This window comes from Gymnoscopelus braueri (assembly GCF_963280865.1).
Source record: "Gymnoscopelus braueri genome assembly, chromosome: 5".
In the NCBI taxonomy this organism is placed as follows: domain Eukaryota; kingdom Metazoa; phylum Chordata; class Actinopteri; order Myctophiformes; family Myctophidae; genus Gymnoscopelus; species Gymnoscopelus braueri.
The window spans coordinates 10624741-10652403 of record NC_137606.1 but is presented as its reverse complement, the minus strand read 5'-3'; the positions used below and the strand labels follow the sequence as shown (position 1 = coordinate 10652403).

At 41.0% G+C, this 27663-nt stretch overlaps 1 protein-coding gene across 9 annotated transcripts in view; it reads left to right on the top strand.

The window, feature by feature from the left end:
• Positions 1–27416, top strand: part of fli1 (Fli-1 proto-oncogene, ETS transcription factor) — a 72295-nt gene extending 44879 nt beyond the window's left edge. For 6 of the 9 annotated variants that reach the window (XM_080428118.1, XM_080428121.1, XM_080428117.1 and 3 more), the window contains 5 exons: positions 14455–14514; positions 17172–17231; positions 19836–19883; positions 19978–20067; positions 23032–27416. In XM_080428118.1, coding sequence (XP_080284244.1) covers positions 14455–14514; positions 17172–17231; positions 19836–19883; positions 19978–20067; positions 23032–23564 — 791 coding nt within the window. In that variant the 3' untranslated portion in view covers positions 23565–27416. The remainder of the gene's footprint in view (positions 1–14454; positions 14515–17171; positions 17232–19835; positions 19884–19977; positions 20068–23031) is intronic. The other 3 variants (XM_080428123.1, XM_080428122.1, XM_080428120.1) reach the window with 2 other exon arrangements.
• The last annotated feature ends 247 nt before the right edge of the window (positions 27417–27663 follow it).

Here is a 27663-nt window from a genome sequence, read left to right as displayed (position 1 = left end):
GTGCGTGCGTGCGTGCGTGCGTGCGTGCGTGCGTGCGTGCGTGCGTGCGTGCGTACGTGCGTGCGAGTGAGTGAGTGCGCGTGTGTGCGCCCGCGAGTGTGTGTGTGTGTCTGAGGTATGTCTGCCTGCGTGAAAGCATGTGTGTGTGTGTGTGTGTGTGTGGGAGTGTGCGTGTGCGTGTACACGTACACGTACACGTACACGTACACGTACACGTACACGTACACGTACACGTACACGTACACGTACACGTAAGCATGTGTGTGTGTGTGTGTGTGGGAGTGTGTGGGAGTGTGCGTGTGCGCACGTGTTCGCGTGCGCGTGTGTGTGCACGTGTTTGCGTGAGAGTAAGTGTGAGTGTGTGTGTGTGTGTGTGTCTCTGAGGTCTGTCTTCCTGCGTGTAACCATGTATGTGTGTGTGTGTGTGTGTGTGTGTGTGTGTGTGTGTGTGTGTGTGTGTGTGTGTGTGTGTGTGTGTGTGTGTGTGTGTGTGTGTGTGTGTGTGTGTGTGTGTGTGTGTGTGTGTGTGTGTGTGTGTGTGTGTGTGTGTGTGTGTGTGTGTGTGTGGGCGGCCTGCCTGCCTGCCGCATGCATCAGAGTGTCCGTCTTGGCTTGGTTGTGAGGGTAATGTATGTACGTATACGTATTTGGGCTTGTATGGTAGAAGATATGTAGGCGTATATGTACCATATGTGTCTCAGTGTTTATGTACTCATGCGATGGGCCCAGCAGTTGGTGTAATGTACCACGTGGCTTCTTCCACGCAGACTGAGGCATGCAATGTTTATAATGCAGAAGTTACTGCATAGACTCCATCGTACCACGGCAGTGGTGGAAGAAGTACTCAGATATTTTACTTAAGTAAAAGTATCAAGGCTGCAATGTAGAAATACTCTGTTGCAAGTAAAAGGCCTGTGCTCAAAATGTTACTTGATTAAAAGTACAAAAGTACAAAAGCAGAACGCGCAACGCGTTGTGATGCGTTTGTAGATCTGCTATTTTCAAATAGCCTAGGTATAATAATTTATATCTGCAAAGTAACTAGTAACTAAAGTTTTCAAGTAAAAGTACAATATTTGCCTCTGAGATGTAGTGGGGGAGAATTAAAAGTAAAGAAAATTGGAAATACTCCAGTAAAGTAAAAGTACCTCAAGGTTGTACTTAAGTACAGTACTTGAGTACATGTACTTAGCTACCTTCCACCACTGCGTTATGGACTGATGTTTTTTCCGTTTCCATCTGCAGCCTCCCACATTGCAACCTGCTTCTTTTCACTGAGTCAGCAGTATAACGATGACTCACTCCTATGATCATTATGTTTATACTGAGATGCCGCCTAGCAGGTTACATGGTGAGGAGGATGCCCTCATCCTTGTGTCTCATAATGATCGCTGCCCTAAACGTTTCCAAAACAACGCAACAACTTAACGTGCAAAAAAGAAAACATAAACCAAATTTTCCTAAAGCAAATATGTCAAAGTCAGTTCCCGAGGAAACATTTAGAGTTTTCCTGAAGGAGAAGGGGGGGGGGGGGGGGGGTTGGGAGAGGCTGTCATTACCACATGTGTCTGTGGTGGATACAAAAAGGGAAAGTATACAATGATTGGGTCTTTTTTATCTCTCCAGCTGTGGCCTCCCAAGTTGAAACCACCATCTCTTTCTCTTTACAGTGACTCCTTAGTATTACAGCTTCCAGTGGTGGAAAGTAACTAAGTACATTTACTCAAGTATTTACTCATTTACTTAAGTACAATGTTGAGGTACTTTTACTTTAATGGAGTATTTCCAATTGTCTATCTATACTTTAATTTCTTCTCCACTACATCTCAGAGACAAATATTGTACTTTTACTCCACTACAATTATTTGAAAACTTTAGTTACTAGTTACTTTGCAATATTATATATTATATTATAAAACATACATTAACCACTTTAGCCCTATTTTATACCTAGGCTATTTGAAAATAGCCGATCTACAAGCTCGCATTGCGACACGTTGTGAGCTTGTAGATCTGCTATTTTCAAACATTTTAGTACTTTTATTTTTGGTACTTTAAGTACATTTTGATACCAATACTTTTGTACTTTTACTCAAGTAAAATTTTAATTCCGGACTTTTACTTCTACATTGCAGTATTGATACTTTTACTTAAGTAAAACATTTGAGTACTTTTTCCACCACAGACAGCTTCACAGAAACAGCAGTGTTGCTGCACCATTGCTGAACCTGTCAGCTGTTTTAGAAAAATAGCTCGTATTTATTTTTAAGATCTGTAATATATATGTATTTTCACTCTTCATTTGTAGGCCTATGTTTTACATTCAGATAACTGCAGAGCAAGGCCTGCACACAGCCCTGCTTTGCAGTCCTGCAGTTTTATCCACATTCACACCTGGGAGATGCTCAATAAACATTGTAATTTCCGACCGTTTGCCACCAGACCGCGCTACCGCGGCAACTGGGTCTTATATGCGTCTCACGCAAAAGGTCCCATGACAGCAGTTTGCTGAGACGTCAGCCAAGACTTTCACAACTTGTTGAGGGATTCAAGCCTTCCGGTTACAAGCCCATTTCTAACATTTAAGTTGCCATTAGCCTTAATCCCTTATTTTCTCTCAATCGGTGGTCACACTGAATATTTTTCAACTGCATTTTCAAGTCATATGAGGCGCTGAAAGTGATAGGCAGTGCTGGACAGTAATGAAGTACATTTACTTGAGTAGCCTACTGTACTTAGGTACATTTCTGGAGTTTACAGTATGTACTTAACTCGAGTATTTTGACTCCATTACATTTCTAGGAAGGGAAAATGACATTACAGAATTAATCACTTAAGCCCATTTAAAATTATAGTGGAAATTGCCGATCTACAAGTTCACAATGTGTCGACGTATGTGAGCTTATGGATCTTTTTTTTTTTTTGTTTACGAATGTGTAACCCATTTTTTCACCCAGTGCCAATTGCCTATGTAATGCTGGGCGCTACTCTCCCTCTGCCAGCCTAGGGAGAGCCCCGCACTGAGCTCATGCTTCCTTCAACGCATGAGGAGTGAGCAGGCCGCTTCTTATCACCTGACAGGCGGGAGTTTCCCCGGTAGGACGTAGCGTGTGGAAGGAACACGTTATTCCAACCAGTTCCTTTCCCTTCCATCAGGCTCGCCGGCAGTATAGAGACCAGGATTACTGCATGTTTTTTTGTGAAGGTACCTACCCTATAGGAGACACGGGGAGAACATGCAAACTCCACACGGAAAGGCCCTTTCGCTAAGCGAAAGCTTGTAGATCTGCTAGTCATCTGCTTGACTATTGACATTTTCTTAACATTTATGGAAAACAGCAATGCATTGATATTAAAATGAAAATATTCTTAAACTCAAGTCCAAATTTGACTGAGTAACCTTCACTTGTCATTGAGTAATATTTGACCAGGAGTATCTCTACTTACAAGTACTTTGAGTGCTTTGTCCACCACTGGTGACGGGTGTATTTGAAGCCTATTTCTAGCCAATATTTCCATTATTCTTTTAAAGTCTGGTCTGTGCAATTCAGTTTTGACCTATTGTCAGGCTCTTGGAAATGCTTTCTTTCTTTTTACTTAAGTAAAAGTATGTATCAATACTGCAATGTAGATGTACTCTGTTACAAGTCAAAGTCCTGTATTTAAAATGTAGGCTACTTGAGTAAAGGTGCAAAAGTATCGGCATCCAAATACTCTTAAAGTACCAAAAGTAAAAGTACTCATTGTGCAGAATGTCCCATTTCATGTCCCAAGTTCAAAATGTATAAAAAATCTTTTGAAAATAGCCGATCTACAAGCTCACAATGCGTCGCGATGCGACGCATTGTGAGCTTGTAGATCTGCTATTTTCCAATGAACAAAATATATAGGGCTGAAGTGGCCAGTGTGTTTTGTAATAATAATGACAATCAATGATGAAAGTAACTAGTAACTAAAGAATTCATAGAATTGTAGTGGAGTAAAAGTACAAAATCTTCTAAGTATTGAAAATAGTAAATACTGAAGAAAATAAAAAATACCTCAAAATTGTACTTGAGTACATGGACTTAGTTACTTTACACCATTGGGTATTTCACCTCCAGCCTCTCTACCACTGCAATGAAACAGAGGAAATTTTGTAATTCCAGTCAGGGAACAACTCATATTCTCCGCTTCTGCTCAGTGATGATTCACCGCTACGAGTGTGGTTGTTTTTCTTTCTTTCTGCTGAGGCACATTTTGACGTTCATCATCACAATGTCACCCTGTACATTCAGACAGGCAACCTTTACAGCAGTGCAATCCCAAATGGAACAAACTAACTACATCAAAACATTTCGTTTACTCCAGGCGAACCTGTTTGAAGGAAGAACCAGACGTTTTATCTGAGTTTTCCGTGTGTGTATCCGTCTGTCTGTATGTGTGAGTATGTGTGTGTGTTCCTTTGAGGAGATTACACTGCATTATATTCAAACTCACGTTCTCTCTTGCACGTGTGCACACACACACACACACACACACACACACACACACACACACACACACACACACACACACACACACACACACACACACACACACACACACACACACACACACACACACACACACACACACACACACACAGACACACACACAGACACACTCACTACGTTGTACTGTAAACCGTGCCAGTATTCGCTTCCTCCCATGGCTCCTTTCTCATACAGATGGCTTTTAAAGCACCTGTATTATGCCGTATTAAAACGTTGAGCCTGTCTGGGTCTCTCTCTCTCGCTGGCTCAGACCTTGGGTTAAAAATGGCCCATGACTCGACTCTTTCCCCCTCTCTCTCCCTCTCTCTCTATCTTGCTCTCTCTCTATCTCTCTCTCCCTCTCTCTCTCCTCTTTCTGTCTCTTTTCTTCTCTCTCTAGTGCTCTGTAGGCCTCCTTGTTTTGACTAGAAGGCTGGTCCAGCAGCCTAAGTCTCTCAGGAGGAGCGCTGCATGCACCACACCCCAGACCGAAGTGGAAACTGGCTCAGCTCACTGTCAGAGAGGAGAGGAGAGAGAGAGAGAGAGAGAGAGAGGAGGGGGGGGGAGGGGGGAGAAGGACAGAAAAAGAGGCCTGGAAAAATGAAGGAGCGTTGAGGGGGTGTGTGGGTGTAGGAGGGTTGTGTGTGGGGGGGGGGGGTGTCTGTCTGTATACACATTTCAGGTCTGATTTGTCTGTGCATTACGAGTTCTCAACGGGCCTGAAAGGCCCGGCCCTAACTGGGCCCTACTGGGCCGGCCCGAGGCTCGGCCAGGCTTGAACAATTCTCATACTTTTAGGCCAGAAAACCTGATTTTTTAAAAAAATGTGTCATTGTGCGCTTAATGTCCTCAAAGTCACGCATCCAACAAGCTTTGAACTGAGCAGATTGGACCTTCCGTTCCAGAGACAATGGCCAAAACATATTGAAAACGACGATTTTCGATTGAGTTTTGGCCGTTGTCGCCCTTTATTCTTTAATAATACGGGCTAGGAAGGTTGGATGGCGACAAACTAGATAACTGAGTAAAGTTCCCTTTGAGCTGCATCCAACACATCCACTGCCGTCTGCCTTACCGTTAGGCCGCTAGGGGCAGTTGAAATGTATTTTTGAGGGTAATAGATTTTTATCCATTTCTTTTTTTTTTTTTACCGAGGCCCGGCCCGACTAATAAGCATAGATTTTGGGCCCGGCACGGCCCGAAAACGCCGGGTCGGGTAGGGTAGAGTCGGTTCGGGCCGAATTTGAGAACTCTATTGTGCGTGCGACCCCTGAACCTCGGGGCTCAGGCTATTCAGTCCCATGCTGGTTCTTAATTGGACCAGTGGCTGCACTTCTAAGAGAGCGCCAATAACGCTTTCCCTTGTGTATTGTCACCTCCCTCGCGGTTGGATGAACGCCAACCCGCCACAGAGTGTCTCTGCAGTCTTCAAAGACAAACGAAAACAATAAAACAGAGTAATCATTGAAGATCTGTGGCGCTATGAGATATTGCCACCTCTTCTTCTTCTTCTTCCTCTTGTTCTTTGGAATGCTTGTAGCTTGCCCATAGAAAAGGCTTTGAGACTCAGTCCCGACGCTCAGAACCGCTACGCTGTGGGTGTAGGAGAACTGTGGACCAAGCCACATGACACATTTACTGGGCATCTGTGTTCCTCAGCTCCATACCAGACAGTAGCCGCGTTCTCTGCCTTCGTTTTCTTTTCAAATTCCAACGTTGTGTTTCGTCTGTCGTTTTTTTTTTCTTCTTTTTTTCCCTCCCTTCTCTTAAGTTTCTTCAACCCCCACCACCTTCTTCGTCTCCGTCTCCGTCTCCCTCTCTCTCTCTCTCTCTCTCTCTCTCTCTCTCTCTCTCTCTCTCTCTCTCTCTCTCTCTCTCTCTCTCTCTCTCTCTCTCTCTCTCTCTCTCTCTCTCTCTCTCTCTCTGTATTTCCAATTTTCAGTATACTTTTACTTCTACTGTACGTCATCTCGGATCCAAATATTGTACTTTTACACCACTGCCTCTTTCTCCTTCTCTTCTTGTTTGCTCCCCTCCATCTCTCCCCTCCTGTTTGTGACCCGTCTCTCCTCTCCTCTCCTGGAAGGAGGTAGCCAGTAACTTTACTGGAGTATTTCCAATTGTCTATACTTTTACTTCTACTCACTACACCTCAGAGGCAAATATTGTACTTTTACTCCACTACAATTATTTGAAACTTTATTAGTTACTTTGCAGATATAAATTATTAGGTTATAAACATACATTAACCACTTCAGCCCTGTGTCATACATAGGCTATTTGAAAATAGCCGATCTGCAAGCTCACAACGCGTCGCATCGCGACGCGTTTGTGAGCTTGTAGATCTGCTATTTTCAAACATTTTAGTACTTTTACTTTTGGTACTTTAAGTACATGTTGATACCAATGCTTTTGTACTTTTACTCAAGTAAATTTAGACTTCCAGACTTCTACTTGTGACGGAGCACTTCTACATTGCAGTATTGATACTTTTACTTAAGTAAAACATTTTAGTACTTTTTCCACCACTGACACTACTTCTACCTCACTGTTTCTTGTCTTCTTCTCCCCCTCTCTTTCTCCCTCTCTTCTTGTTTGCTCCCCTCCATCTCTCCCCTCCTGTTTGTGACCCTTCTCTCCTCTCCTCTCTCCTGGAAGGAGGCAGCCAGCCCCCCTTGTGTTCTTTTTTTTTTTTCTTCTTCTTTTTTTTCGTGGCATGGTGTGCTGCAGGGTTGAAGTGGATGGGGGGGGGGAGAGAGGCCAGGGCCAGTAAAACAAAGAGAGGTTGTCTGCAAGGCGAGGGAGGCAGGAAACGAAAAGTCTCCCAGGATTTCTCCTCCAGTCGCTGCTCCTTTTGGCCGTCCTGCCGGCCCCCGCTGCAGATTGAAACTGACAACCTCCGCCGAGTCCCGGCCGCCCTCCTTGTTTTTTACCTCCCTATCCCCTCTTTCTTTCTCTCTCTCTCTCTCTCTCTCTCTCTCTCTCTCTCTCTCTCTCTCTCTCTCTCTCTCTCTCTCTCTCTCTCTCTCTCTCTCTCTCTCTCTCACACGTTGTGAGCTTGTAGATCTGCTATTTTCAAATAGCCTAGGTATAGAATTGGGCTAAAGTGGTTAATGTATGTTTTATAATGTAATAATTTATATCTGCAAAGTATCTAATAGCTAAAGTTTTCAAATAATGTAGTGGAGTAAAAGTACAATATTTGCCTCTGAGATGTATAGTGGAGTAGAAGTAAAAATATAGACAATTGTAAATACTCCAGTACAGTAAAATTCAAAATTCAAAATTGTACTTACGGTAAGTACAGTACTTGAGTAAATGTACTTAGTTACTTTACACCACTGCTCTTCCTATACTCTCTTTCTTTGCAGTCCTCTGATCTCTTGGCGTGTATCTCGGCTCGTTCACTGCATGGCTTTGGAACATCGCATCCCATTTACTTTCTCCTGCTCAGTTTGACTTTTTTAAAAACTTTTTTCAACGTCATCGTTCACGTTCACTCCACCGCTCTTCTTTTTTTTCCTCTTTTTCTCCTCTGTGGCGCTCCATTCGGTTCAACCACAGACAGACAGACAGACAGGGAGAGAGAGTCAACTCTTTGTCTGGCCCCTGCTAGGACGGGGCCCTCTAAAGCAACAGCAGGGGGGGTTAAAAGTTGAAAAGTTAGAAATTAGAGAAAAAAAAGATCAAAAGGTCCCCTAAACGGCGGGAAATGTGACCGGCCGCGGCCAGAGGCCAATGTTTCTAAAGAAACAGAGAACAAGTGAGGAAAAGGGAAATAAGGCAAAAATAACATCCTGTGAAAGTATACTTTAGAAGATGTGATTGGTTTAGATTTTTTTGTATGTTTTCACTGGTTGGCATCTTTACAGCATGACAGTGTCCAATATAAGAGAGACAAAACACTTTGTGTGGTAGATTATCAGACACTCTTAATCTTTTATGGTCAAACAGAGAGAAAAAAGTTCAGTGGTGTAAAGTATCTAAGTACATTTACTCAAGTACTGTACTTAAGTACTATTTTGAGGTACTTTTACTTTACTGGAGTATTTCCAATTGTCTATACTTTTACTTCTACTACACTACTTCTCAGAGGCAAATATTGTACTTTTACTCCACTACAATTATTTGAAAACTTTAGTAAGATAAAGTATGTCACGAGGAAAACTCGAGAGAATGTCATTCAGTTTCCATTGGGACAGATTGAAAATAACGTTAAACTTTACGATGAACCACTTGAATCCCAGCATCCCTTTTCTGTGGTTGAACATTTGCCAAAAATAGCTGATCTACAAGCACACAACGCGTCACAACGCATCACAAAGCGTCACAACGCATCACAACGCATCACAACGTGACGCGTTGTGGGCTTCTAGATTGGCTACTTTTGGTGGACAGATTTGGTGTAGATTGAAAAAGAACACGCCAAGTACAGTCAGGTCCGTTTTTATTAGGGTCTGAGTGGTTAAACTGAAGTGATATTGATTGATTCCAAATATTATCAAAGTATTCTGCGGCACCCTGGCCTTGGACTTACCTCACAGCACCCACTTTGACAAACCCTGCTGTAAAGGGAAGAAGATGATTATTAAGCCCTTATTTAGAGAGTTGTATTATGAATGAAGCCACACAGTAGTGTGTGAGCCAGCAGGTTCTATTTTTATAAAACCATTGTATTTTGCATCCAGGAGAGGGCAGTATTGTACAGTATTTGGATAAAGTATTGACATGACATGGCACCAGTAGCAGATTCAGTGAGATCACACACAGTGATGAGTCACTGAAACCTTACAATGTGTCTTATGTGAAGATGAGTCGAGTCAAGATCAGTGGTGGAAAAAGTACTTAAGTAAAAGTATCAATACTGCAAAATAGAAATAGCCTACTCTGTTACAAGTAAAAGTCCGGAATTCAAAATTGACTTGAGTAAAAGTACAAAAGTATTGGCATCAAAATGTACTTAACGTACCAAAAGTAAAAGTATTCATTATGCAGAATGTCCCATTTCAAGTTTTCAAATGTATTAAAATCTTTTGAAAATAGCAGATCTACAAGCTCACAATGCGTTGCATCGCAACGCATTGTGAGCTTTTCAAATGGCCGAAATATATATAGGGCTGAAGTGGTTAATGTATGTTTTGTGATAATAATCTAAATCTGCAAGGTAACTAGTAACTAAAGCTGTCAAATAATTGTAGTGGAGTAAAAGTACAATATTTGCCACTGAGAAGTAGTGGAGTAGAAGTACAAGTATTGAAAATGGGAAATACTCCAGTAAAGTAAAAATTCCCCAAAAGTGTGCAGGTGTACAAGTACAGTACTTGAGTAAATGCACTTAGTTACTTTACACCACTGCACACGACATGCACAGACATGTATATAGGCACGGTGTGTCCATAGTACCCCACTGAGGGTTGGTCACACAGTACAACGCCTAACAAAAGGGAGCCTATAAGCCGTCTATGCTGTCTTGTGACTGATATCTGACACCGTCTGAATGACACCGTCTGAATTGTCCTTATGTAGTACACATCATCCACCTAGACTGTACCCCCCCCACACACACACACACACACACACACACACACACACACAGGTGAAATTCTAGGAATTTCTTCTCATTCAGAAGTACTGTTATTTGACTTTTACTCAATTATTTACTCACTATTTGACATAACGTCCTGTACCAACCGATCCCTCTCTTAGTCAGTGATGCTCATAAAAGTGGTGAGCATCTTTTCTTCTTCGTGTGTTCCATAACATCATAATAACTGTGGAAAATCTACTAGAAAGTAGAAAATAGAAGATCTACAAGCGAGCTTGTAGATCGGCTATTTTTGAATAGCCAACGACATCTAAAATGACAGAGAAATGGCGTTCTCCGGATTGAATGGGTTAACCGCTTCCATCATCACCAGACACTGTAGCAGACACTGACTAAAGCCTGTGTTGTACTTTGTCCAATGGTTGCGTCATAAAAACTAAATAATGTATTTTCAACTGGGGGAAAAAAAATATTGATGTGTATTATTTAGCCTTTAGCATCCATCCATAGAAATGAAGGGAGAGAGAGCAATGCCAGCGAGCATCAATACAAATATTTTTCTCAATATCAAAGGAGAAAGAAACTCAAGAAACTCATAATAATATCTGGCCCTGGCCAACATGTTTTTGATAATAAAAAATAAATACATAATTTCTCATAAAGTACAGTTTCTTTTAGACCCTTCATATGATGCTGTACGGCAGACAGGATGGTCAAACAACATGCACAGTGGGGGAGAAGCTCAGCTGGGGAGAAGCTCTGAAAACAACAAATGCACGAAGCATTAATTCACCCAGTCAGACACATACTGTAAAGCCACTTTGAGTACCTAGAAAAGCGCTATATAAATCGTATGTATTATTATTATTATTATATTATGTGAAACACACACATGCGTACGTGTACACACACACACACACACACACACACACACACACACACACATACACATGAACTCACTCACTCACTCACTCACTCACTCACACACGCGCTCGCACACACACACACACACACACACACACACACACACACACACACACACACACACACACACACACACACACACACACACACACACACACACACACACACACACACACACACACACACACACACACACACACACACACACAGGGTTTTATATTGTGATGATATTGAATGTTTTGGTGCTATTTCATATGTTGATGAATTGAATACCTAGGACCCCAATGGAAACAAGACCGCAAGGACTTTTTGGGTGTTATCCTTTTAGACAAAGTGTTTGACTGTACTCGTGCTGTTTTCACATTTCTGCCTAATAAAATGTTCAATCAATCAAAAACACACACACACACACACGCACACGCACACGCACACACGCACACACACACAGACACACACGCACACACGCACACACGCACACTTCACGCTTTTTTATGACTGCCTGATACGCAGCAAAAAACTGACCCAGGTTGGAAAGGGTCACAGCTATGGTCTGTGAAGTTCAAAACCATTCAGTAGTGCTATATGGGAAACATGGAAAGCTACCGCCCGCAATCAATCACCCTGACATGTGTAGATAAAACAGGACGTATCTCTCGCGATCCGGGCATCAAAAGCGCTGCGGTGCGTTCCACCTCCAAATTGAAAGTCGACTCAATTTCACACTTGTTTGGCTAGTATAGCATGGCAACCAAACAATGCCCTTAGTTTGCATTGTTGTGGGTTAAAACGGTTGAACAACACGTCCTTCCACCTGGATTGTAGAATATGATAGGCGTGGTGGTCAGACTTTCCCTGCCAGTGTGGTGGTGTCCTACATGCCTTTCATGGCTCTTATCATGTTGAATATCTTTTTGTCTAGTCGTGTACCGCGGAAGGCGGGCCACACGGGGGCTGGAAAGGAAGCAGTGTGACTAACGGTAACCTACAAAGGATATAGCGCTGTCATCAGCGTGCTGTTAGGAGGTCAGGAGGTGATTATTATGGTGGCAGCTGTGGATTGTTCCCCCTTCATGAATACATACTGTCTTGCTGTCCTACATTATGGTACTGTTACTGTTGTAAAGTCCTTCCTTGAGCGTGAGGGAAACCAGCGTATAGTGCATCTTTCTTAACCCTTTAAGACCGGGAACGCATCTCTGTCATTTTAAGATTTCTTTGGGCTATTCAAAAATAGCAGATCTACAAGCTCATAGCGCGGCACCCAGTGAGCTTGTAGATCTGTTATTTTTGAGAAATCGCGAAACTTCCTTTAAATCTTTGAACATATGTATATTTTTAAAACGAACATTTGTAACTCAAATCTTTGCTTCTGGGCGGTCCCTGGAACAAAATATTTGACAAATGTTTGCTTTAAAAAATATAGTTTCAAAGATTTGCATAAATTCACGATTTTTCAAAAATAGCAGATCTACAAGCTCATAGCGCGGCACTTGCTGTGAGCTTGTAGATCTGCTGTTTTTGATTAGCCAAAGAAATCTAAAATGACAGAGATGGGTTCCCGGATGGGGTTAAAACCAGTTTCTGATGCCCAGGCCATTTTTTGTGACTCTGGATGCCAGGAAAGAGAGCAAAAACCCTACCGTGTTACACGTACGAGCACATTGTTGTGCTGTGTACCCTTTAAAGGGATATTTCACTTTCAAAAAAACTTTGGGTCATTTTATCGTCTACACAGGCCTTTGTGAGCCCCCCAATCAGTTTTTAAGTTGCTTGATTCAGTATGATATTTGATATTCATTTTATCAGACACGCCCCCTTCCTATACAAACCCATTATAACTTCAAACTCCATTTTTAACATGTTAGATTCATCAAAAACATCCGTCCTTGGGTCTGGTGACTCACCCTGCCCTCCTAATACGCGAGGGGGCCGTGTTTTTTTGATAACTTTTTTCATTTATCGTATTTTTATTTATTTATTGTATTTAATTTTTTTCATTTTCCAAAAATAATATTAAAAATAAATGAAAAAAGTAATCGAAAAAACACGGCCCCTCGCGTATTAGGAGGGCAGGGTGAGTCACCAGAACCAAGGACGGGTGTTTTTGATGAATCTAATATGTCAAAAATGGAGATTGAAGTTATAATGCGTTTGTATAGGAAGGGGGCGTGTCTGATAAAATGAATATCAAATATCTAGATACTGAATCAAGAAACTTAAAAACGGTCTAGGGGGCTCACAAAGGCCTGAGTAGACGATAAAATGACCAAAAGTTTTTTTGAAAGTGAAATATCCCTTTAACACATTCCATGCCAGAGTTTAATCTCATAATGTACTCACCAGTGCCAGCGTTTTATTGTTGTTTTTTTGTTTTTATCATGTCGCCACAGACCTCGCTAAATAAGTTAAAAGTGCGCGTTCATTTGGTTCTAAACACACAGCGGATCCGTGAGAAACGTCCAGCGAAAACAGTTTCCAAATGCGAGCCGCCATCTTGAAGCTACAGCCGATACACGCTAAACAGTGATCAGCGAGGAGAAAAACAACAAAGTTTTAAACAGGATCCCAGACAGGAAGCGGATACGATCGAAAAAACCGGAACCCGAATAATTCCGTTTCCGACCGAAAACCGGAAACGGAAATGGATCAAAAAAATTCGGAAAGTGCACCTTGGGCGATTAACATGGGAATCGGCGGTTCGCGTAGATCTACGCGACTGGCACGCTGCGGCTTTAAATAGGTTCGCGTAGATCTACGCGATTGGCATTCAATGTGTTAACCACCTGCCCTATATTATACTTTGTTGTATAACGAATATAGTGACAATTGCCGGGTCTACAAGCTCACAGTGAAACTACATTAAATTAATTGTGTGTTTGTGTGTGCGTGTGCGTGTGTGTGTGTGTGTGTGCGCGTGCGCGCGCGCGCGCATGGTCACGCCCAAGTGCAGGTGTGGAAGGTAATCGTGAAAATGTGTGCAAATCTTTGAATATATATATATTTTTAAAGTGAATCTTTGTCAAATATGTTGTTCCAGGGACCCCCATAGAAGATATATATATATATATATATATTCAAAGATTTGCACACATTTTCACGATTTTTCAAAAATAGCAGATATACAAGCTCATAGCGCGGCTATGAGCTTGTATATCTGCTATTTTTGAATAGCCAAAGTAATGATCATTTACAGTAATCAATCGCTTGGTATTTTGAATGCTTCAGTTGATGTTGCACTACTGGTTTTATACATATTTTTTTAAATGTTGTATTTATTCCCAGATCAGTGGTTCTCAAACCTTTTAATTTCAAGGACCCCCATAACTCTTGAGAGTCTACAAATGGAACCAAATCCATTTCAGTTACAGACCTGTAAGGGTCCATTTGGAACCCCCATAACATATATATGTTATATATATTTCAAAAGAATAATCAATTTGTTTTCTCTGATTTTTCTTTCTTTTCTTCTAGACCCTTCATATGATGCTGTACGGCGGACAGGATGGTCAAACAACATGCACAGTGGCAAAGGTGAGAGCAGTGATCAAAACTTTCCTCTATACGATCATCACTTATGGTTGAACTGTTGAACTTTTCCTCCCGACAGTCATCATCTCATAATTAAGGGTATCGTGATATTTTTCAGTAACACAAGGGCTCGTTATCACAACTCCCCTCGTTTGTTAGTCGGTGGGGCAGCCTATGGCACACACTGCAGAATCCGAATCAGTATACTTTTCATTCCCAGGTATGTGGGCACACAAGGGCGGTTGGTAAACATTTGAATTATTTACAACTATTCACCCCCTGAAGACATTCAAGAAATTGCTAGAATGCAAGTAGAGGCTGGTATAGCAGTATCGGTAGATACCTATATAAATATGAATTGTTGGTTATTGCACATGGTGAAATTGTACACAGGGTATAGTTGCATATAAATTCCACAATGCACTTCATAAATGAACGAATGATTGCACTTACTGTATTGTGTACCAATGAAGTGTACTCAAACAGAGGGGAGCATTACATTTCAACTTACAGTGTATACAGACAACCCTCTTTGGTTGTCTTGATTGCTCCTAAGCAATTTTTGAAGAAACAAATGAGACCTATGTGAGAGTGAAATTACCCATAAATGAGAAACCATATTTTCTCTCCTTTCTGCCTCCTGAGCAATAGAAGGTCTCACAATGAGAATGTGTTTGCCTTATATACAGCAGCATACATTTACTTAAAGAGTATACAGTATCTATGCATGTAATCAGTGGTTTTCAAACTTTTTGTGCCCATGTCAAGGTACACCAATTGAAAAACTCTACACACACCTGTATTCATAGCAGAAAATAGCAGATCTGGAAGCTCACAACGTGTTGTGATGTCACACATTGTGAGCTTAATAGACCGCCGAAGTCTGACGTCATTTACACATCCTTTGTTTGTCTACCTGGTTTGCAGTTTTCCACCCCCGTTCTGAATCCCATAGACGTATTGAATATCGCGTCAAATAAGAACTGTGTTCCAAAAATAAACACATGACCCCGGCGGGTTGACTCTTATGGATATGAAGCATCAACTGACGGTGAGAAAACGCTAATGTTACTTCCGCCGAATTAGTTACATTTTCGCCAGAAACAGACTGTATCAAATATAAGTGACTGACTATCATAAACGATACAGAACCTCCTCCCTGACAATAACGCCGACACGCGGTGTTTATTTTTGGACCACAATTCTTATATGAGACGATTCTAAGATGACCCAATGTTATTCTCCATAGAGAAATTACTTCCGCAAACCTGGGGATGAACGAGTGACGTCAGGACTTCGGTGCTCTATAGTAGATCAGCTATTTTCACTATTTAAAAAGAAATACAAAACTTTTTTTTTTAAATCAATAAGAATAAGAATGCATTTTCAACTACAGTATAATGACCCAAATAGGGTCGCCAGGTTGAAAGTGGCTAAAATATATATATATATTTTTTAGGGGGTATAGAACTTGCCTCTGCAATAATAATGTGTGTGCCTCAGCACACCACTTGGGTACCACTGCATTAAACTTACATGGGAGAATGGACTCACTTGAAACTCAGTGAGGCAATGAGAGCTCCTGAGGACAGAGAGGGATGGAGAGAGCCGGTCAACATGGGATAGGATCAGTGGCGTAAAGTAACTAAGTACATGTACTCAAGTACTGTAGTATTTCCAATTTTTTGTAGTATGTACTTTTGCTCCTCTACAATTATTTGAAAACTTTAGTTACTAGTTACTTTGCAGATATAAATTATTATATAAAAAAACATACATTAACCACTAAGCCCTATTTTATACCTAGGCTATTTGAAAATACAGTGCGTCGCATCGCGACGCGTTGTGAGCTTGTAGATCAGCTATTTTCAACTTTTACTTTTGGTGCTTTAAGTATATTTGATGCCAATACTTATGTACTTTTACTCAAGTAACATTTTGAACACAGGCCTTTCACTTGTAACAGAGTATTTTTATATTGTGGTATTGATACTTTTACTTAAGTAAAATATTTGAGTACTTTTTCCACCACTAGATAGGACAGGATAGGATAGGATAGGCATTAAACTACCTGAGTTGTTCTGCGGCATCAACCCACACCCACCCGGCTAGTCTCTGTGCCATTTTCAGCCAAACGCCCCAAGTATGTGCTAATACCATCTGACCCATGTCTGGGACCGTCCAGAGGGGAGTTCCAACATCCACAAAGTACACATGCAAAAGCAGACCACCAAAGATTAAACCTTCTGCCTGCTGTCAGACCATGAGAAGCGGGTAGTTAAAAGTACTGGGTGCAGCCACAAGCTTCTGCTCTGTTTGCTTTGGCCAGACCCTGACATGCCATTAAGATGTGTAGCCTGGTTATACATGCCCTAGTGACTCTCTCTCTCTCTCTCTCTCTCTCTCTCTCTCTCTCTCTCTCTCTCTCTCTCTCTCTCTCTCTCTCTCTCTCTCTCTCTCTCTCTCTCTCTCTCTCTCTCTCTCTCTCTCTCTCTCTCTCTCTCTCTCTCGCCTTGCTTAAATGTATCTTTTAAATTTCTCTCCCTTATCCGCCCTCTCACCCACTGTCACTCTCTGTGTCCCCGTCTCTGTACCTCTTTGTGTTCTTGGTCTCTCATTTTCTCACACTCTTTTTTCCCCAACCCTCCTTCCTTCCGCAGGCTCGCCAGTGGTTACTCAGAATGTCTCCAAGTCCACTGAGCAGCCCAGACCCCAGCCAGGTAATCACTCAACATCATAGAATAGAATAGAATAGAATAGAATGCTATGTATGTATGTATGTATGTATGCATGCATGCATGCACTGTATGTGTGTGTGTGTGTGTGTGTGTGTGTGTGTGTGTGTGTGTGTGTGTGTGTGTGTGTGTGCGTGCGTGCGTGCGTGCGTGCGTGCGTGCGTGCGTGCGTGCGTGCGTGCGTGCGTGCGTGCGTGCGTGCGTGCGTGCGTGCGTGCGTGCGTGCGTGCGTGCGTGCGTGCGTGCGTGCGTGCGTGCGTGCAAGTTTAAATAGTGCATTCATATAATATATAAATACATATAAATACTATGGAATTAAATGTAAGATTCTCAAATTATCATGTCTTATAGTATCAGTTTATGCCTTTTAGTATTACAAAGTCATCATATCATACGGTCTGGTGACAGTGGAGAGGGACAAATGTATGAAGTCGACAAAGTCAGATGTCTTAGTTCTAAATGGACGTTTAGATCTGGTTCAGCTTTTCACCTGACTCATCTATAAGTGTTATGAATGGATGGGAATAAGTACAGTAAGCACTGTGCACCTTGCACCATCCTCAGCTACTGTACTGGTGTGTTTTAGCCATTTATTCTAATTGAGACACAGAGAGGCATGCAGGGCTGTGTCATTAGTGCCATGTATTATGTCAATTCATTTCTTCTTAGAGGTGGGCTACCACATGCCAGTCTCACTCAGTCGACTTTTACACTGCCAGCAGACTGTGAAATTACAAAAAATAACTCATAGAAGCCGGGAACGCATCTGTGTAACCACTTAAACAATAATGTTATACTTTGTCTATTCAAAAATAGCAGATATACAAGCTGCTATGAGCTTGTAGATCTGCTATTTTAAAACAATCATGAAAATGTGTGAAAACCTTTGAATATATATATATTTCTAAAGCAAACATGTTCAACTCAAATCTTTGCATCTGCGGGGTTCCCTGGAACTAAATATTTTGAGATGGGGGTCTGCGGGCCCAAGTACATATAAATAATTTTGGAGGTCCTTGACATGAAAAAGTTTGAGAACCACTGATATAACAACATACGTTTTTTCAGAAAAATTTGGTTTAGAAGACATTTGTAGAATCGGAACCTCAGGCCTTAATGGGTTAATAAGTCTGGAATGCTAATAGGCATAAACAGAAACTAGGTACCATTTGAGCCACAAAACGACCATTTGATGAGATTTAGCCTCTCAGACCCAAGAATATTTTGTTATCGTTGGATACGATTTTGTCCACAATTCCATGCTGTATTGATGTTGGTACCATAGGAGAGATGTCAGGCCAACATTCATCAAAATAACAATTCTTTAATTAGCTAATGCAGATGTTAAATTACTAATTTAAACTTGAGAGCGTAAAATGAAATCAAATAATAATAATAATAATAATAATAAACTTTATTTGTATAGCACCTTTCATGACATGAAATGCAGCTCAAAGTGCTTTACAGAGCAAGAATACAATTACAGTTAGAACCAATTCAACAATAAAGCAAACAAAAATAAAATAAAATAAAATAAAAGCAGTAAAATGCAGTAAAATGCAGTGGCCCTCGCCACTACACAACTACAACACAAATGGATATAACTTAAATGTAGTGACCACTGTCCTCTACAACACAGCTAAAGAAATATCCACACTTCACACAATTGCCAATATTACATGTGTACCTTGTGTACCTTAGTAATATATCTTCACACAATTGTCAATATTACACCTTAGTAATATATTTTCACTTAGTAATATTACACCTTAGTAATATATTTTCACTTAGTAATATTACACCTTAGTAATATATTTTCACCATGTTTACCACGTGTGGACTAGCCCAGGGGATCTGCTAACTTATCACATCCAAACCACACACCGTACACCCCTGAGAATGATATCGGGGTTATACAAGATATATAGACTAAACATAGACAAAAGGATCTGCCCTGGAGGGTCCACCACGTGTCGACGTGCCCCAGAGGATAATTCACTAAATCCTCCGGATGGAGTTATCAGACTCTTGTCTTTTAACTACCGTGACTCTCTCTTCCACTCACACAAAACAAAAGCAAAGGCATAAAACAACATTAAAATAGGGAATACAGTGAGGAATTAAAAATCAACCAAAGAATCTGCTAAAAGCAAGAGTGAAGTAATAGGTCTTGAGCTGTGCTTTAAAGCTATCGACTTAGTAATATTACACCTTAGTAATATATTTTCACCATGTTTACCACGTGTGGACTAGCCCAGGGGATCTGCTAACTTATCACATCCAAACCACACACCGTACACCCCTGAGAATGATATCGGGGTTATACAAGATATATAGACTAAACATAGACAAAAGGATCTGTAGACAAATGGATCTGTAGACAAATGGACCATTTGACACTCTCAAGAGTTTCACTCTCAAGAGTTTCATCTCATGGTTTCATTTTACACACTCAAGAGTTAAAAGATTTAAAAGGGTCATTTAGCTGGGGACCACCTGGAAACCACCTTAAGGACCACTGGTGGTCCCCGGACCACTGGTTGAGAACCACTGCCACTAAGACATTTCTCTCTCCCTCTCTGCCCACAGATCCCTACCAGATTCTGGGTCCTACCAGTAGCCGTCTAGCCAACCCAGGTAAGATGATGAACGATGGTTACGTTTTTGAACATTTTATAATAAAATGCGATTGTGTCCTTGCTGAACCTGTTGTCTGGTTTCTCTGCGTCAGTGATCTGCACAATGTCTCCAGCACCTCATATTAGCACCTTCTTGTCCGAACAGCAGTGGTGGAAAAAGTACTCACATTTTTTACATAAAGGTAGGGTAAGTGATAATTTTTGGTTAAAACTAAACGTTTTGTGTTAAAATGTTAAAGCACTATATTCTGACGGTAATCATTGCTATAGAGTGTTTGTTCAGTAACAGGTGTCTCTCTGTCTCTCCAGCTCTTTAATAAACAGAAAATACATTTTCAGGTAGGTGACAAAACGTCAGCCAATCAGGAGAGAGTACCCATTTAATCAGCTTAATTTTTATAGTGTTCCAGTTCCAATTATGTCTGCTCATTTCATTGTGTCACCACTTCCATTCCATTTCATTTGTTTAACACATTGACTGCCAGAGTTTATTCATAATGTACTCACCCCTGTGCCAGCGATTTTAGTGTTTTTTTTGTTGTTGTTATTTTGTAATTTTTCATTCAAATAGTTTTTCTGGCTGCAGTTTTAAACACATACGACAGATCTACCAGCAGAGAGCAGCAGATTGACGCCTCGATCACTCGCTGACTCGCTCGACCCCCCCAAACAGGCTCAAATAGTCCATACGTCATAACCGGATGTGACGTTTTCGCAGATCGGCGATCGGCCTTCAGTACGATGTGATACACGACGACGATGGCTGTCCGTCATCCAGACTAAAGAAAATAGAACTAGAGCTCTCCGTTAGTTTTTTATACCGTGTGAAAAAAATTGTTTTTCCCTATTCTCGCCTAAAATGCCTAAAAAAGGCCTTCCGAGAACCGGAAACGGAATCTGCGTCATGACTCCGGAACTCGGTGAGTGTGATGTAAACAGAAAACGAAACTGATGATGAAAAATTCACAGAACACCGCGATCACAGATTAAAGTTTTTCACAATTGTTAACACACGTTTCTCAAAACAATAACGGCTTTCTCAAAACTGCACACACAAAACTGAAAACCTCACACACAAAATGCTAAACCCCACACTGCCTTTGCAAGATGACTCTTTGCCATCAAATCTTTTAACTGTTCACAAAATGGAACTCGTGTTTTCATTTGGTACACACAGCCATATTTTCAAATGACACACACATACCATTCATTACAGTACACACAATAAGCATGTGCTGCACACTACCAAACATTTACAGCACACTGCAGGGCAAAATTTAAAACACAATCATAGAAATGGAACACACCATATGAATGACATTGACAATTTATTTTGTAAAATGACTCAGTGTATGTAGGCCTACTTTTTTCATAGTCAAACATAAAACAAAACACAAATATGCAGCCAAAAATTTCTCTACATGATTTAGGCATCATGCCTCCGGTTCATGTCTGGCCAGAGGGCCTCATTCACATCATAGGCAATGTTCTCCCTGTCCAAGCAGCGTTGGAAGAAACGCCTCGAGTGGCGTATGAAGCCCTGACAGGCCTCAACAGTGACTAGGGCTGCAATCGATTTTCACGATTTTTGTATAATGACATTTTTCAATTTTGAATTGGAAAAAAAACATATTTTAATCGAGAATCGTTTGTTTTGAAAAAATCGGAAAAGAATCGGAATTGTGACCCCAAGAATCGGAATCGAATCAAATCGTGAGATAGCAGAAGATTCACACCCTAACAGTGACGTCGCCACAAGCCTCCTCCATGGCCTGCGCAGTGGGACCCGGCTCTGTGGGTTCCGTTTATACTGTATACCTTCCACCTCCAAGCTCAAAAGAACTCCTCAATGGGATTCAGGAAAGGAGAATAAGGTGGAAGGTACAGAACGGAAAAATGTGGGTGGTCCTGGAACCACTCACGCACTGGAGCAGCCCGGTGGTGCAAATTGCTCACCAGACCTGAATGTTTAGAGATTTGACTATTTGTGTGTTGTAGGTTGATGCTTTGAGATTTTATGTGAGAAGTGTGTGCAACAACTGAACATTGTGTGTAGTGTTTGGATAACAAGGTGTGTTGTAGATTGATGCTTTGAGATTTTATGTGAGAAGTGTGTGCAACAACTGAACATTGTGTGTAGTGTTTGGACAACAAGGTGATAATGTAATGATAGTGATGAGTGTAAAGAAGGAAAGTCAGAGTCTAATGCAGATAAGGGAGTGTGAAGTAGTGCCAAATCGAGCGATTAGTACATGAAGTTAAGCTTTTTGTGTGTTAACAATTGTGAAAAACTGTAAACAATGACAATTCCAAAGAACGCATATATGCGATTTTCAGAATTGCGGCAATCAAGCGATGGATTTGAAAAACGCATATATGCGATCTTGGCAATCAATGTGTTAATTTGCATCCTGACTGAGTTGTCTATCCTGATTGGATAAAATTGGTATCCTGACCTGAAAATGAATTTTCTGTTCAATAAAGAGCTGGAGAGACATGGAGACTCCTGTTACTGAACAAACACTCTATAGCAATGAGTACTATCAGAATATAGAGCTATTTAACACTTTCAACCAAAGAAAATCACTTACCCTAACTTTAAGTAAAAGTAGCAATACCACATTACAAAAATACTCTGTTACAAGTAAAAGGCCTGTGTTCAAAGTGTTACTTGAGTAAAAGTACAATTAAGTATTGGCATCAAAATACACTCAAGTACCTAAAGTAAAAGTACTAAAATGTTTGAAAATAGCAGATCTACAAGCTCACAATGCGGCGTGATGCGACGCGTTGTGAGCTTGTAGATAGCCTAGGTATACAATAGGGCTAAAGTGGTTAATGTATGCTTTCTAATGTGATAATTTGATTCTGCAAAGTAACTAGTAACTTAAGTTTTCAAATAATTGTAGTGGAGTAAAAGTACGATATTTGCCTCTGAGATGTAGTGGAGTAGAAGTAAAAGTATTGAAAATTGGAAATACTCCAGTAAAGTAAAAAAATCCTCAAAATTGTACTTAAGTACAGTACTTGAGTAAATATACTGTAATGTTACTTTACACCCCTGCCCAATAGTGGTGGAGTTCTGTTCTTGACCTGGTGTTCCTTTTTTATTTAAATTAAATCTACCCCTCTTTTCTCTCTCTAAGGTTCCGGACAGATCCAGCTGTGGCAGTTCCTGCTGGAGCTCCTGTCCGACAGCGCCAACGCCGGCTGCATCACCTGGGAGGGCACCAACGGCGAGTTCAAGATGACCGACCCGGACGAGGTGGCGCGGCGCTGGGGCGAGCGCAAGAGCAAGCCCAACATGAACTACGACAAGCTGAGCCGCGCGCTGCGCTACTACTACGACAAGAACATCATGACCAAGGTGCACGGCAAGCGCTACGCCTACAAGTTCGACTTCCACGGCATCGCGCAGGCCCTGCAGCCGCACCCCACCGAGTCCTCCATGTACAAGTACCCCTCGGACCTGGCCTACGTGCCCTCCTACCACGCGCACCAGCAGAAGGTCAACTTCGTGTCGCCCGTGCACCCGCCGTCCATGCCCGTCAGCTCCTCTAACTTCTTCGGACCCACGCCCACGTACTGGAGCTCGCCCGGCGCGGGGATCTACCCCAACCCCAGCGTTCCCCGCCACCCCAACACCCACGTCCCGTCCCACCTGGGCAGTTACTACTAATATACATACACACCCCCACCTTTGACCATGCACCCCCCCCTTCCCCCCTAAAACCTCGCTAGTTTTTTCCCCATGCAACTACCCACTGAGCATTTTTCGGGCTATTAGACGTCTAAAATACGCCTAATGGCTAGGCTAAAACCGGGTTATAACTGGTCTAACAGTGATTTTTTCCCCCAACGTCTATTCTTAGCCTAGACGTTGATTAGCTGTTTTTTAAGCGTCTATTGTCTATATTATAGCCGTTGAGATGACGTCTATAATATAGACGGTCTATATGTAGATGCTTAAAAAACAGGTAATCAACGTCTAGGCTTAGCCTAGACGGTGAAAGAACTTTCACTTTTAGACCAGTTATAACCCGGTTTTAGACGGAGGTCTAGTAGCCGACTATGGCTCACTGGGTAAGCCAACAATCGCTGACGTGCACTCGCAGACAACGCCAAACCAACTAGGACTGAATTCACGAGGAAACTTGTGCTCTCGAGAAGATTCCCTGCTCTTAAAACGGCAAAATGAAGGATGCTACAACTAAAGGAGATTTTTATATGCAAGAATTTATAAACAACTGGATGCCTATGGTCCAAAAAGATGGAATACTACTTAACTTTACAAGACCAGTGACTGTTTCCATGTTTTGTTTCTGTATTTGGACGTGCGTCTGTATTTCCTGTGCCTTTCTCTCCTACCCATAATGCCTCTGGAAAGCTGCACCTACAGGCCAGTGAAAGTGCCTTCCCAAACTCTGACACGATGACAACCCACACAGTCACAGCAATAGGAACGGGACAGTGGACAGTAGCCTCCTCCCCTCCATCCCCTCTATACCAGACATGGGCCTATAGTCTTATATGGGTCTCAATCTAACAGCCTCTCCTCAGTACATTTATGTACATTTAAAGCTTCAAAGCATCTGCCTTTTTTCAACCGTCTCCAGCTCTGCTGGGGGGGGGGGGATCTCTGATTCCCGGCCACATCTGTCTAACGTTAATGTTCGTCTCGTCTCGTCTCGTCTCGTCTGCTCATCCGTTTGTCTGCGTCCCTTTATATGTGTGTGTGTGTGTGTGGAGGGTCTTCTGGAAATCGTTGGACAAACCTTTTGTAGGGGAGGGGAGGGCAATCTCCCGGAGAAATGGACTTTTCTCAGCACTGAATGAAATTTTTGGCAACTGGAATATGCCATTCAACAATTTAATTTATCCTCCAAACTGGAAAGGCTTAGAGAAGAGTTGGAAAGGCCAGAGTTGGAAGCGCTGTATGTTTTTCCAGACCCTTGAGGTCAAACAATTAATTGAAATCTTTTTCAATTACATAGCAAGTGTTTTTTTGCGTAAAGTCTAGCTGCCCTGGAGTGAAAGATGGGCAGTGTATGCACTTTTTGAGTCATACCCATTGGCTCCATTGTGCTGGAGAGAGGGGGGGAAAAGAAGTAATTGAAACAATTTGTGATGGTAATTCAACCCAGGTCTCATGTTTTCAGGGGCCCACACACCAAGGCTGTTAAATGTTTGCCAGGCTGTTTTGCCTTTCCAGCTGTGCCATTCCCCAGATGTTTCATTGCCTGGACCAAGTCAGTATTAATGTGAATGTCTTCTGGTTTGTGAAACATGCGTATAAAGGGATACCCTACAACAAAATCAAACTTTGTCAGACGTTATACACCGTACAGCAGAATTTGTTTTTATGAAAAATGAATCACTATAGCCTACACTCTGTGGTCAATGAAAATCAGTGGTGGAAAAAGTACTCACATCTTTTACTTAGTATCAATACTGCAATAAAGAAATACTCTGTTACAAGTAAAAGTCCGGAATTCAAAATGTACTTGAGTAAAATAACTAAAGCATTGGCATCAAACTGTACTTAAAGTGCAAAAAGTAAAAGTACTCATTATGCACAATGTCCAATTTCAAGTTTTCAAATGTACACAAATCTTTTGAAAATAGTAGATATACAAGCTCACAATACGTTGCGATGTGACGCATTGTGAGCTTGTAGATCGGCTAATTTCTAAAATCTACAAAGTAACTAGTAACTAAAGTTTTCAAATAATTGTAGTGGAGTAAAAGTACAATATTTGGATCCGAGATGTAGTGGAGTAGAAGTAACAGTATTGGAAATTGGAAACACTCCAGTAAAGTACAAATACCTCAACATTTTACTGAAGTACAGCACTTAAGTAAATATCCTTAGTTACTTTCCACCACTGATGAAAATACGATGAACCCTAAAGATACTTTATGCAGCATTTACTTGCTTGAATTCAGTAATAGTGCACATCTACAATTTTTGTTTCTTTTCTTCCAAAAAACCTCTTGGTGGATGCTTTTATTCAAAGTGCCTTTTCTTTTTTAGCACGGTTAGCATGAGTGCTAATCCATACCCACAAGGCTACAGAGTATATTACGCCCGTTGGAATAGCTTTGGAATCTCTAAATCCGACAAGAGCTCTGACAAATTTTGATTTTGAAGTGGACTCTGACAACGGTGGTTGTCACGGTCTCTCTTCCTTCCATCAAGGCCAGTCAGGACCTAAACCCAAAGAACTCAACTGTAAAGTCACAAGTAGTGACTTTACAGTAAAGTCATGTCATTTTAGCCATCAATATACAGTTTTTCCAGTGTATCAGGTCTGGATCTTAATTGGAGAGCGATGTGATTTTGAATGTTAGTTTAGTCATTGTTGATATAAAGACCAAACAGCCAAACCACATATGCATCTCAAGTCAGGATCCAAGCTTAACGTAACAGTATTATGTTCAAAGCAATGTCCACATTCAGGTGTTAGTGTTCTTCTTCATGGAAAAAAAAGAGAAAAAGTATTACTTTAAAAAATAACTGAAAGTGGACACTTGAAAATAAATTACTTGGGAATAAGTAGTTTATCAAAACCGATAATAGTATGACAAGATGAAACAAAGAAATCCTCAGATTCGCGAATGCTGTGCGTTCGTCAGACCTATTTTCTATTATTTTGTAAGCAACAGTCAACTAGGCATTAAAGCAACTTACTGTATAAATTAAGCAGAGTTATTTTCATATGTGACACAGTATTAAAAGAAAATCAAGAGAATTAATACGAGTTGACCTCGGTCAAAAATGCAAACCTTTTGAAGTCCGTTTCTGCTACATAGTATGTTCATTTTAAGGTTTTTTTATCTGTACATTTGGGCAATACATTTTTACATTGTATGTTTTTTTTTGTTATCGTTATTATTTCTGAAATTTGGTTTTGTAACGTCCTCAGTGCCTTGAAGTGCACAAGATATTGTCTAGTTAATTCTACCACAAATGCCTGCTTGAGTCTTAATCAAATAGCCAACTTAAGGGGATTTTTTTGATACATTATATACAACATACGATGAACATGGATGCTTTTCATTGTTAAATTACGTCTCCTGCCTAATAACCCCTGGAATTGGCAGCTTATCCTGTGCCTTAACATTTGCCAGGTATATTATGCAAAAAAACATAAATAAATACAAATTACAGACAGATAATATCTACAGCCAGCTTCTCTTAAGGTCTCCTAGCTTTTAATGGACAAATAAAAAGGAACAGGTCATTTTGTAGCATGAAGAAAACGTTTTAAATATGTACCCTTAACTACCATGTTTCAAGAGCGTTAATATTCATCAAAAAAGGGAACTGTGCTACTTCTTATACGCAATGTATTTTGGATATCAAATATATATATATAAATATATATATATGTGTAATTTTGCAATTAACCAGTGTATTATTATTATTATTATTATTATTGTCATTCCTGCAATGTATGAAGTAATACCTTTTGAAAAAGGGCTTTTGTATAGGAAAAAAATGTGACAAAATAAATGTTTTTACCTCTCAGGTTGCCCTCCATTGTCTGCCAATTGCCTTAACAGAATGCAAAAGCCTTACATTCCTAATGTTGACATTTGACACACAACTTGTCTCCAGGCTAGTGACTACTTCCTTTTATACATCTCTGATTCATATACAAAGTGGTTGACTTCAGTGAGAGACTCATACTATATCATCTCTTTTGCTAAACAAAACAATTTTTTTTATATTACTCCTCCTACAAATGTTGTCATCACACAAATTGGATTGTTCA